The following is a 12,925-nucleotide window of genomic DNA, read 5'->3' as shown; positions in this document are numbered from 1 at the left end:
TTTCCACCTCACATCACTATGTGGAATGATTTTTGTCACCACCAATCTTAGGTCCGATTCCACATTAAAACGATTTCGCTTTAAAGTTTTAATACTGCAAATAAGTTAAAAGGTCTGCTTGCGTAAGTAAGTGTTAGGGAAAGGCATCAAAGGTTGCAATGCCTTTTCAGACAACTCTTCATACTGACAGCACACACACAAACCAATTTGAGTCAAAAGTTACTCGCAGTGGCGGACGTAGGAACATATTTTGGGAGAGGTTTCTCGTAGTTTTTTTTTAATACCTGAATTGGGGGAGGATTGATGTTTATAAGCATAGAAATGACTAACATTTACTTTGCGAGCTTTCTGCCACTTGAAGATGAAATCCATGAAATTCCGAGGCATCGTACAGTTAATGTACAACTGCTCTTGAAAAAGTGCCCTAACAAAGAAGAAATTTCTCTCACTTGAAGTAGTCCTATATAACCGTTGACCAGCCTCAGGGCAGAAATTTAGTAAAGTAGGAAAACATTTAAATTTACACACGTAGGTATAATTTCTAATTGCTTTCTTTTTAGTAACTGTTTTAGTAACTGAAAAAAATACTTCTTGCCTAACAGGTGTGAGTTCCATTTTATTACAACACATTTCAATTTTTAGGCGTCGCGGACCCCCTGGCTAGATCCCATGACCCCCAGGGATCCGTGGACCCCACTTTGAGAACTACTGCACTAGCCAATCACGCAACACTCAAGCCCCGCTCGTGGTTCGAAATTAATAGTTGGTTCCGTCCTTTATAATTTCTAAGTTGCATTGTTGCATAAGAACGAAAAACACAAAACTTCAAACCCAAACCGATTTTTAAAATTAAATGACATGCTGCATTTAATACTGGAATGTTACGTACAAAATATGAACAAAATCATAATAAACGTTTTCGGAAAACTATTAATACGCCAGAAGAAAAAAGACAAGCAATATACTGCAAATACCGAAAAAAAAAGTGTTCTCAGCAATCGGCATTTTCGCTATTCAGCGTTCTTTACCAGAAATGGAACGATTAGCTTCAAACTCCTCTTCCGTACAAGCTGCAGTTTACTAGACAGTGGTCAGTGGTGTCAGGTTACTTAGAGGGATGGAAGTATCGAAAAAGAAAATTCCTACGAAGGTCGCAGACAAACGACATCCCACACCCTCTGCCCCATCCTTCGCGAGGGAAAAAAATAAAGAAGGGGAGGTAAACTTCTAACTAATCTTCCAAATTGGGTTCGACAACACTGCCATCTATTTTTGTAAGTTTCGTAAAAACTGAAAGCTATGCCCCCTGCGAACGTAAAATTGTACTTCTTTCTGACGACACTATTTCATCCCTTTAGACTAACCTTAAATGAATCCCAGAGTGAAGTCCGAGTAGAAAAATGCGAGCTTCCACGTCGAGAGTGGCCTGAAACAAGTATATGCGTTGTCGCCGTTATTATTCAGCTTTGTTTCCGAGTACGCTATAAGAAAAATCAAAGATAGGAACCAGAGTTAAATGGAGCCTAGAGCTGAATGGTATTCACCAGGTCAGTAGCGTAGCCAGGATGTGTGTTGGGGGGGGGGGGGGGGGAGCAAGTGCTGTTATAGATACATATAGAAAAATTGCAAACAAAAAATATATAAACATAAAAATATATAAAAAATACAAACATCAAAGTACAATTGTCGGACCTTCTTTTGGGGGGCGGCCCCTCCGGCCTCTTTCCCTACGCCACTGCACCAGGTTATTGTGTATGCTGATGATGTAAATCTGATAGAACAATCGAAACAAATGCAGAGGCCTTACTAAAAGCTTGCAGAGACATTAGTAAATGCAGAAAAATCTAACTACAAGGAAATTTACAAGGATCGTAATACGGCAAATTATAAATGCGTTAAAATATCAATTAATACTTTCGACACAGTGGATACTTTCAAATATCTTGGATCAGTATTACCAGACCAAAATCATACCCACAAAGAAATTAAATGTCGACTAAAATCAGGAAATTCTTATTATTATTATTATTCAATTCAAAATATTTTGTCGTCGCGAATTCTGTTAAGGAATTTAACGCTTAAAATATATAAAATGATAATCATGCCTGTTATGCTTTATGGTTGTGAAACATGGTCGCTTACGCTGAGGGAAGAACGCAGACTGAAATTATTTTAGAATAAAATTCTGAGACGAATATTTGGACCCAAGAGGAACGGGAACGGCGGAAACTTCATAAGGAGGAAATACATAATTTATACGGTTTACCAAACATCGTTAGAGTCATCAAATCTAGGAGGCTCAGGTGGGCAGGTCATGTGGCCAGAATGGAAGAAAGTAGGAACGCTTTCAAAGTTTTAACTGGATATCCAATCGGGAAACGTCCATTAGGAAAACCTACGCCCAGATGGGAGGACAATATTAAGATGGATCTAGCAGAAATAGGAATACAGAGTAGAAACTGGATTGAATTGGATAAGGACAGAAGTTAATGGAGAGCTTTTGTGGCCATAGAGAAAGAAAGAGAAAGAATACATTTAAGTTAAGCACAAATGCACAACAAATATGAGTGAGTGGTTAGCTTTCGCGCTTCTATCGTGAAGTCCGGGATTCAACCACGCATTTGACCATTTTGACAAAAGTTTTTCTTAATTCCATTTGTAAATGTAGAGATTATGCGTGTACTGTGAGTCCTGGTCGACTTCCTTTCTAATTGTTTTTAAATCTTCGTTATTATTAATTACCAGCAGTGATGGATTTGCGAAGAGGGTTAGGGTGGGGATGTCTTTCGGATTAAATCCTCTACCCCGAAATTATGGAATTTCTAAAACAAACTAAATATTAGTTTTGCCTTTACTCATAAACTTCAAGCTGTCCTCAAATAAAAAATTAGGAATTTTTAGAAAAACTAAGCATTAATGAGAAAAGCCCCTCCCAAAATACTTTTCTAAATCCGCCACTGATTATCAGTATAAAATGGTCTTCAAGGTTTCATCTGGAAGATCATAGCTGAATATACAAACGAAACGAAATATTTGTTATGCCTGTACTCATAGACTTAAGCTCCTCTTAAATAAAAGTTAGGAATTTTTAGAAAAACCAAACATTATTCAGAAAAACCCCTCCCAAATATTTTACTAAATCCGATACTGATTATTTCTATCAAACAGTATTCAAGTTTGTGTCCGGAAGATTATTGTTAAATCATTGCACAGCTACAGTATAATGGAAATGTGGAAGTACGTTCTGACAGATATATTGAAAAACGTACGCTCTGATGGATATATTGAAAATATAAGTTTAATTATGTGCTAGAAGCTACACTACTAAGCTCTAAGAAGTGAAACACAGATGACTAAAAAGAAATGATCTAGAAAAGAAAAAAAATGTCGATAATTCAGAAGTTAAAATAAAGTTAAATAGCTTCTAAAATTGCCCTCAAATACTACGTACTTTACGTTTACTTTAATTCATCAACCATGTGCTCCAACCATCATGATGGTGAATTCCAGAACGAAATATGGCATTTAGGTCATGGAATCTTATTTAACTTTAGAGTATACTATAAGAAAGCTATTTAAACAGAAAAATCATGAAAATGAAAAAAGCCAAAATTTCCAAAATTCTCGTTTTTTCCCAAAACAGCCGGCTTTTTTGCATCTCTAATTTGTATATTTGCATTTCTTATTGGAGGAATTAATACAAATATATCTCTTACTTGTGTTTTCTCATGTTCGTGATGTTAATTGCATGTTTATTTTATTTCTCTTTTTGTTGTGTGTTTCAATATTTCTAAAGTTTGTAATTATGTAAGCCTATTGTAAATGGGAATATTCTTTTCCTGTAATAAATAAAATAAAATAAAATAAATAAATAAATAAAAGTAATTAACATTGTGAAAACTTAGTATTACATGCATTTCGTTAATAGTAGATCTGCAAGAACTCTTCTAGATGTCTACCATCTGCCGACACATTATTAATCTGCATGCAGATTTTGCATATGCACTAAGAAAATAACACTAGAACATGGTATTACGGCATTATTTCAAGTAAAGTCATTTTATGAAGTGGTACTCATATCTCCTACTTACATGTACCTTTTGTACGTACTGTAGTTTTTATGGCAGAAGTAAGGACGCTGTTCTAGTACCCAATTTGTGATATACGTCAGAGGCGGCCTGGCCCCCCAGAAATTTCCGGATGGGCCCTGTCCTCTGCAAAATCACTTAAGATTTTGTTCGATTAGTTATAACTAATTAGAAACTCCGTTCTCGTTCATAGTAACCAGTAATGTAACTAACAGGTCTCCTGCCCAACCCGTAGCCTTGTACGTTGAAAATTAACAATCAAAAGTCTGAAAAATACATGTAAGTTATTAACTCGAAAATGTAATCTCGTCTATAATTTATGTATTCAATAATGTGATGTGCAATAGATAACTATATATAAAGGGCACGGAGCTGATTCTCCTACGGTAAGGAAACAGTGATAGACATGGAATTGTTGATCGCGAGTGGTGACGATAAATAATTGTCCCCTGAAAACAGGCCCGAGGCCCCAGAAATGGGGCCCCGAAGTTTCGAGCTTGGGTCCCTTATATTCACAAAAGAAATATGTAGTTCTTGGACGTGGGAAGTGGCAATGAAGAAGTCGTGGTTCCCTGAATACAGCAGTGGTGTCACAAATCGAGCCCGGGGTCGATATTGGGCCTCGGAAGTATATGGTCGGGTCCCTTCTTTCCTTCATCAGGGCTCTTAAGCATCACTCTCCGGGTGGGTCCTTGTATGCTCAGTCAGCCTCTGATATACGTTATTTGCTTCTAGCCCCCTGAAATGAATCTATAATAACTGGGGTATCATTATGTCGCCCAGCAAAAAACTTGGGCATTATTTAGCTTCTCGGATGGCATTTAGAATCTCTTTAAACTTTTTTCATGGCTCCAGAACCGAGTACATAATTTTTATCTAAATTGTAATGAAGTAGAAAACAAGGAACCTTGCGAGGCTTCTAATCCGCTTCTTTCGCTCAGCTATATTTTGTGAAGTAACATTGGATCTTATATGTGAAAGATTGGGGGAGAAACTAAGAGCTACCCTAGTTTCTCTCCTAAATTAGTTAGTGACTGTGACTGACATGGTAGTGATTACGATTCGTTACAGTGTGAACGTAAGACATATAAACTACAGAACAAAGCACTAACCAACTTGTGCTAGGTGGCCAGTAACATGCACGAATGCTATCTAATAAACAGTCAGGGCAGAAGCGTAGCAGGAATCCCGAGCGCTAAAGATATGCTGCATTCGTAGGGAGCAGGCGCATCAGCGACAGTACTTATACGCATAAACGAGGACGTTCACAACGGTTCGCTACAAATTACAGTACAGAATCCGAAGCTGTCAATGGATTTGGGGGAAATAATAAATGTCATTCTATAGCTTCTGGAAGGGCAAGATGGTATTCTTATTTAAAAAATACGACTTTCCAACAATTATTTCAAGTGATATCCCTGAACGGGAACGTTCTAGAACACAAGTCCCCTTATACAGATTAGTAGCTAGGTTGGTTCCTTTCTGTACCAAACCTTAATAGAGATGCAAAAAAGCCGGCTTTTTTGAATCGATGGTTTTTTGCACATAAAAAGCTGGCATTTTTGAAAAAAAACGAGAATTTTGGAAATTTTGGCTTTTTTCATTTTCATGATTTTTCTGTTTAAATAGCTTTCTTATAGTATACGCTAAAGTTAAATAAGATTCCATGACCTAAATGCCATATTTCGCTCTGAAATTCACCATCATGATGGATGGAGCACATGGCTTATGAATTAAAGTAAACATAAAAGTACGTAGTATTTGAGGGCAATTTTAGAAGCTATTTAACTTTATTTTAACTTCTGAATTATCGACATTTTTTTTCTTTTCTAGATCATTTCTTTTTAGTCATCCGTGTTTAACTTCTAAGAGCTTAGTAGTGTAGCTTCTAGCACATAATTAAACTTATGTTTTTCAATATATCCATCAGAGCGTACGTTTTTCAATATATATGTCAGAGCGTACTTCCACATTTCCATTATACTGTAGCTGTGCAATGATTTAACAATAATCTTCCGGACACAACCTTAAATACCATTTGATAGAAATAATCAATATCGGATTTAGAAAAATACTTGGGAGTGTTTTTTTCTGAATAATGTCTGTTTTTTCTAAAAATTCATAGCTTTTATTTAAGAGGAGTTTAAGTTTATAAGTACAGGCATAACGAATATTTCGTTTCGTTTGTATATCAGCTATGATCTTCCAGATGAAACCTTGAAGACCATTTTATACTGATAATCTGTGGCGGATTTAGAAAAGTATTTTGGGACGGGCTTTTATTATTAATGCTTAGTTTTTATAAAAATCCCTTTTTTTTTTTTTTTTTTTTTTTTTTTTTTTTTTTTTTTTTTTTTTTTGAGGACAGCTTGAAGTTTATGAGTAAAGGCAAAACTAATATTTAGTTTGTTTTAGAAATTCCGTAATTTCGGGGTAGAGGCTTCAATCCGAAAGACATCCCCACCCTAACCCTCTTCGCAAATCCATCACTGCTGGTAATTAATAATAACAAAGATTTAAAAACGATTAGAAAGTAAGTCGGCCAGGACTCACAGTACACGCACTATCTCTACATTCACAGATGGAATTAAGAAAAACTTTTGTCAAAATGGTCGAATGCGTGGTTGAATCCCGGACTTCACGATAGAAGCGCGAAAGCTAACCACTCACTCATATTTGTTGTGCATTTGTGCTTAACTTAAATGTATTCTCTCTCTCTCTCTCAGGCCACAAAAGCTCTCCATTGACTTCTGTCATTATCGAATTTAATCCAGTTTCTACTCTGTATTCCTATTTCTGCTAGATCCATCTTAATATTGTTCTCCCATCTGGGCCTAGGTTTTCCTAATAGACGTTTCCCGATTGCATTTCCAGTTAAAACTTTGAAAGCGTTCCTACTTTCTTCTATTCTGGCTACATGACTGCCCACCTGAGCCTCCTAGACTTGATTACTCTAACGATATTTGGTAAACCGTATAAATTATGTATTTCCTCCTTATGAAGTTTCCGCCGTTCCCGTTCCTCTTGGGTCCAAATATTCGTCTCAGAATTTTATTCTCAAATAATTTCAATCTGCGTTCTTCCCTCAGCCTAAACGACCGTGTTTCGCAACCATAAAGCATAACAGGCATGATTATCATTTTATATATTTTAAGCTTTAAATTCCTTGACAGAATTCGTGACGACAAAATATTTTGAACTGAATAATAACAAGAATTTCCTGATTTCAGTCGACATTTAATTTCTTTGTGGGTATGATTTTGGTCTGGTAATACTGATCCAAGATATTTGAAAGTATCCACTGTGTCGAAACTATTAATTGATATTTTAACGCATTCATAATTTGCCGTATTACGATCCTTGTGAACTTCCTTGTATTAAGATTTCTCTGCATCTACTCATGTCCCTGCAAGCGTTTAATAAGGTCTCTGCATTTCTTTCCATTGTTCTCCTATCAGATTTACATCATCAGTATACACCATAACCTGGTGAATACCATTCAACTCTAGGCCCTGGTTCCTATCTTTGAATTTTCTTATAGCGTACTCCGGAACAAAGCTGAATAATAACGGCGATAACGCATATCCTTGTTTCAGGCCAATCTCAACGTGAAGCTCGCATTTTTCTACTTAGACTTTACTCTGGGATTCATATAAACACTTAAATCTAGCGCTTTTCGGTATTTCAAATTCTGTAAAAATGTTGTACGTTTCCCTCCTAACCGAGTTGTAAGCCTTTCTAAAATCAATAAAACAGTTGATGTACTGGGTATTATATTTCCATTTCTTTTCAAGTATTTATCGAATGGTAAAAATCTGATCGATTTCGAATAAATCCACACTAGTAATCTCCAATAATTTCATCTGCGTATGGGGTCAATCTTATTAACAGAATGTTAAGAGAAATGCCTCGATAATTATTACAATTAATTTTGTCGTCTTTCTTGTGAATTGGAACAGTGACTGATTCTTCCACACTTTTTAATGTATTCATTAGTTTTTTTGTTAAAAAAAAAAGTTTCGTAACAATATGTTGAATTTTCTTATTAAAAATTCACAAAACCTTCAGGACTGGGTAAACCGTGGTAGTGGTTATATATTATATAGCCTAGGAAACCATACGTTCAGATGAACCGTCTATTACGTATATGATCCATAAACAGAAAATTCGATACTTTCCCGATTGTGAACAAGCTTAAGGAACAGTCAGTGCATTACAAAATTTGGAGCTTTACCGCTTTTGCAGATCCGAAGCACCTGATAGGTGGTAACATATTATTACGTATGTGATCAATCAGTGAAAAATTTGGGAGTATGTTTAGTACAAGGGGTCCAGAAGCACGTAAAAAACAAAATTTACAGGAGAAATGGATGATGCAAGTACTTAGACGTAACATAACGTAACCAAATCTAACCTCACCTAAGCTAACCTGAACTAACGTAATATTAGTATAAATAAACGAAATTCTATCTTTTTTTTTTTTTTTTTGAAAATTATGCGGGACCACTACACTAATATAACAAATTAAAACTAACCTAACCTAACCTACTCTAATCTAACCGAATGTGAACAGAAATTACCAAAATTGTAACTTTTTTTTAGAGAAGAGAGCTGGACCCCTTCTGCTAAACATAGACCTAAATTTGTTCGAAATATTCATACAATGTATATGAAAGTTAAAACTTAACTGAAAAATTTCAAGAATGTACAGAATCACCCGAAACGAAGCTCTTGATGTGCAGATTTCTCTCATGTTTTTCTTTATTTTGCTTCAAAAAGAGGGGGTGTGATATTTTGAAGTAAAAATACTACATACAATTTTGCTAGTTATTTGTGTGTTTTTAAAGTACTTATTGTATATAAGAAGTTAAAATATTATTACATAAATTGATTAATCCTTTGGAATTTATAATGTAAATATGTTAAGAATTTTAAAAAATCTTTTTGAAATTCATGGTTTAATTTCGGTTTCATATCATTATCTGCATCAACCACTAATTAAATTAGTATTTTTGTTATAGAGAAGCGAAACAAAGTCCGCTTTATCAGTTTAAAGCAAAATTTTCAAAAAACCCCAAAATTTCCCAAGCAAAAAAGCGAAGCAGAAATTTTTTTTTCCAAAAAAGCGTTTTTTCCGAGCCCTTGCATCTCTAAACCTTAATATTTAATTCACATAGTATTGCCGAGCGAACGATAGCGAGGGAAGGCGGGTTAGAGCCCCGCAGGACACGTTATTTTCTGGCTTTATTACAGCTACATAGGATGGGGGGACCTGTATTTTTGAACCTTGCCTCCCTGAACTGGAACTCCGTGAATTAAAAAAACAGACATCAAAACCGAATTATTGTTAAATGATGAATCGAACTAATGTTGAGGTGCCAGACAAGACCATAGCTTTGTTACAAATATGACACAAGCAGTCTTGGTCAAAATTAGTCTCTTGTCACATTCAAAAACTTCCGCCTATTCCTCAATTTCAAAATCAACCAAATACATTTAACACTGCGTAACGCTTTACACACAGTATTAAGATATGTGCAATTATATACCTCTAATGACAAGCATGACCTAATCTTTTCAGCAAATTGTCTTCTTTCGCCTTCGCCACTGAAAATTGGTAATTTCACGCCATCCACAGCTAAACACAATCGACATGCTCGTGAAATAGTGTCGTCCATTGTTCTTTCTATTATTATATTGTATTTTCATTTATACCTCTAACATAGACAAAAAACACTTGTAACACTTCACATCACAAAACTGCTCTAAAGAACACCTAAGAGAGCGCTGCAATATATACTCAGCAACTTCCTGTCTTATTACAGCTCCTGAAGATATACAAAACAAACTCCACCAGTAGAAAATCTTCAGTACACAAATTCCCAGCGTTATGGCGGCAAAATTATGACGGATGCGCATTGCGCATCCACCTAAGCAAGGGTATCAGATCATTTGCGGAAAAGTTTAACAAGCAAAGGTTATGTTGAACCAAAAAATAAGGTACTTTTTTCTTCTTTGATTCTATAGGGTTTATTACAGACAAACTTCCGTTAAAAAAAAAAAAAAAAAAAAGTAATCGAAGTTTGAAGCAACGCATAATTCTCAGACAACGCATTCGCAACGCATACAAACCTTCGCAGAAAAAATTGTAACTATTACACAAATTATTACAAACTGGAAGCAAATTTCGCGCTGCTTTCACGCATATAGTTACGGCATTGGGCCCATGTGAAAATAATGGGCATATTTCATACCATTGTACTAACCCTCACCGCAAAAGTTGCAATTTACTTCTGCAGTTTTCGCAATTGCTTCCTATAAGTAGAATTTTACGAAGACTAAATAAATGACAATACCTAAGCAATGTAAATTGTCGCAACTCGATCGTCATTGTTAAATATTCCTATGCTGAAAAGATTGTAGACTTTTATTAGGCTAGTTTTAGACGGAAGCATTTATCACAGTATTTCTCGTAGCAAAAATCGTATCATCGACATCCTACCGTGTAAAGTAGCAAATGCTATAGCATTTTCCATGCCATGGCGTATCCTATGGCATTTCTTGTCGATAAAAAATGCTCTATTTCGTAGCATTTTCCCCAGCATATCTGATCCGATTGTATCGCCGTGGTGTGTTAAAAGGAAACGAAAGATTTTATGCCAAATATCGATGTTTGTTTTAGTAGTAAGGGGGTCACCCTATCGCATTATTTATTATCCTCAATGAGGGGCCCCAAGGTCCAGTATCAACGATCTAGGGCTACTTAGGACCACCCCCTCTAGATTATGCCACGGCTACCTGGCCCACTCCCTAAATTTTGGCAGGGATACATAGGACCCTCCCTTAAATTTTGGAAATTGACAAATCTAAAAATTTGGTATGGTAGCCCAGGACCAGGGTATGTACCTCTATTAGTATTGGGGGTCCATCTCGTTCCCTTTCATGGGTAAAAATTGCCAAAAATTCCAATTTCGGAGGTGGTTGACCTAATTTATCCCCTATGATGAGGTCTTATTACCTTATATGGTTATATGGTTGTATTCAGGGGTTCATTCCCTATCACAAGACATGGGTACTATGATGCACTTCTTTAAAATTTTGGGTGAGGAACCTTGGTCCATTATTTAAATTTTGGAAATTGCCAAAATTAGACATTTGGAATAATAGTATAGGACCTTAATGTGTACCACTATAAATTTGGGTGGTCCACCTCGTTCCCTTTTAGGGGTAAAAAATTGCCAAAATATAAACGTAAGCAATACGTTTTACATGTTCGGTTATTGACCCGATTTATCCCCTTTGATGAGTCCTATTATGTTATATGCTTATATGGGTGTGCACAGAGGTCCATTTCTTTCATAAGGCAGGTACAATGGTGCATCCTTCTTAAAATTTGGGAGGAGTACATTGGCCCACCCCTTAAATTTTGGAAATTGACGAATTTAAAAGTGTGGTATAATAGTACACGTTTCTAATAAATATCACTATAAATTTTAATGGTCCACCTCATTCCCTTTCATGGGTAAAAAATTACCAAAAATCTAATTTCGAAAGTTATTGACCCCCCTTTGATGAGGTTTTATTATCTTATATTTTGGATGTTACCCAATTTAAACATTTAATATTGTATTATAGAAGCCTAATATGTATCGCCATAAATGTGGGTGTTCCATCTCGTTTCCTTTTATGCATAAAAAATTTTCCAAAAAATTAAGTTTCGGAGGTTATTGACCCAATTTATTCTTTAAATGAGGATTTTATTATTTATATGAACATATGAATGTGTTCAGGGGTCTATTTTCTTTCATAAGGCATGAGTACATCGATGCTTTTCTTTTAAAATTTGGCAGAGGTACATTAGCCCACCCCTTAAAGTCTGGAAATTACCAAATTTAAGAATTTGGTGTAGTAGCATAAGTTATTAATATATACCTTTATAAGTTTTGGGGGCTTCATCTCGTTCTGTTTTATGGGTAGAAATTACAAGAAATTAGTATGACCACGTGCTCGATTATTTTTAGTATGACCAGACTGCTAGATTATTGACTTAATTTATTCCCTTTCATAAGGATTTAGCACATTATATGTGTATGTACAGGAGTCCATTACCTTTATACTTTGATCATCCCTTTTATCGTTTGTTTGGTGTACATAGGACCAGGACCGGATCCAGGATATTCTGAGGGGGGTGCACCAATAACTATCAGTACATTTGAATCAAATTTATTTTTTTAAAATGTCTTTGGGCATCTGTGATGTGTATGAGGAAATGACTTAACTATTGTGTTTAGCAAAACCGCTTTCTTTGCCAAAAATTTAAATTTCGGAGGTTATTGACCCAATTTATTCTTTAAATGAGGGTTTAAAGAATAAACCGCCGCTTAACCCGATAAACCTCCGAAACAGAAACATAACATGAAATTTTAGGAAAGAATTGCTATTTCCACTGCCAGTTTCTCACTTTAGATAGTTTATATTCAGAACGGAGGTGGGGTGCACTTGCTCCGGTGCACCTCCTCTAAATCCAGCCCTTTATAGGACCATTCCTTAAATTTGGGAATTATCAAATAACAAAATTCGGTAAACGTTCTCTAGGACCCATTGCAAATGTTGGTGTCCCTTTTATGGCCAAATATTCAAATTTCGAAGGTTATTGAACTATTTTACCTTCATTCATACGGCTTTATTATTGAATGAGTACAGGATTTATTACTTTTTTTGTAATACACTACACAGGTATATTTGTGCAACAATCTTCAATTTTGAGAGGAGTACATTTCTTAGTGTCAAATCAATAATTGGTAATTGTTCGTAGAATGTGAATATAAAAATTGGGT

At 35.6% G+C, this 12,925-nt stretch overlaps 1 protein-coding gene across 1 annotated transcript in view; it reads right to left on the bottom strand.

Moving 5' to 3' along the window:
* The window catches only part of LOC145686343 (uncharacterized), a 208,276-nt gene extending 198,229 nt beyond the window's left edge, over positions 1–10,047 (bottom strand). The window contains exon 1 of the mRNA XM_081759574.1: positions 9,638–10,047. Within this exon, the coding sequence (XP_081615700.1) occupies positions 9,638–9,766 (129 nt within the window). The 5' untranslated portion in view covers positions 9,767–10,047. The remainder of the gene's footprint in view (positions 1–9,637) is intronic.
* Between the last annotated feature and the right edge of the window lie 2,878 nt (positions 10,048–12,925).

The sequence above is a fragment of the Thermobia domestica genome, chromosome 5, assembly GCF_964235325.1.
Source record: "Thermobia domestica chromosome 5, izTheDome1.hap1.1, whole genome shotgun sequence".
NCBI lineage: Eukaryota > Metazoa > Arthropoda > Insecta > Zygentoma > Lepismatidae > Thermobia > Thermobia domestica.
This window is presented reverse-complemented; position numbering and strand designations above follow the sequence as displayed.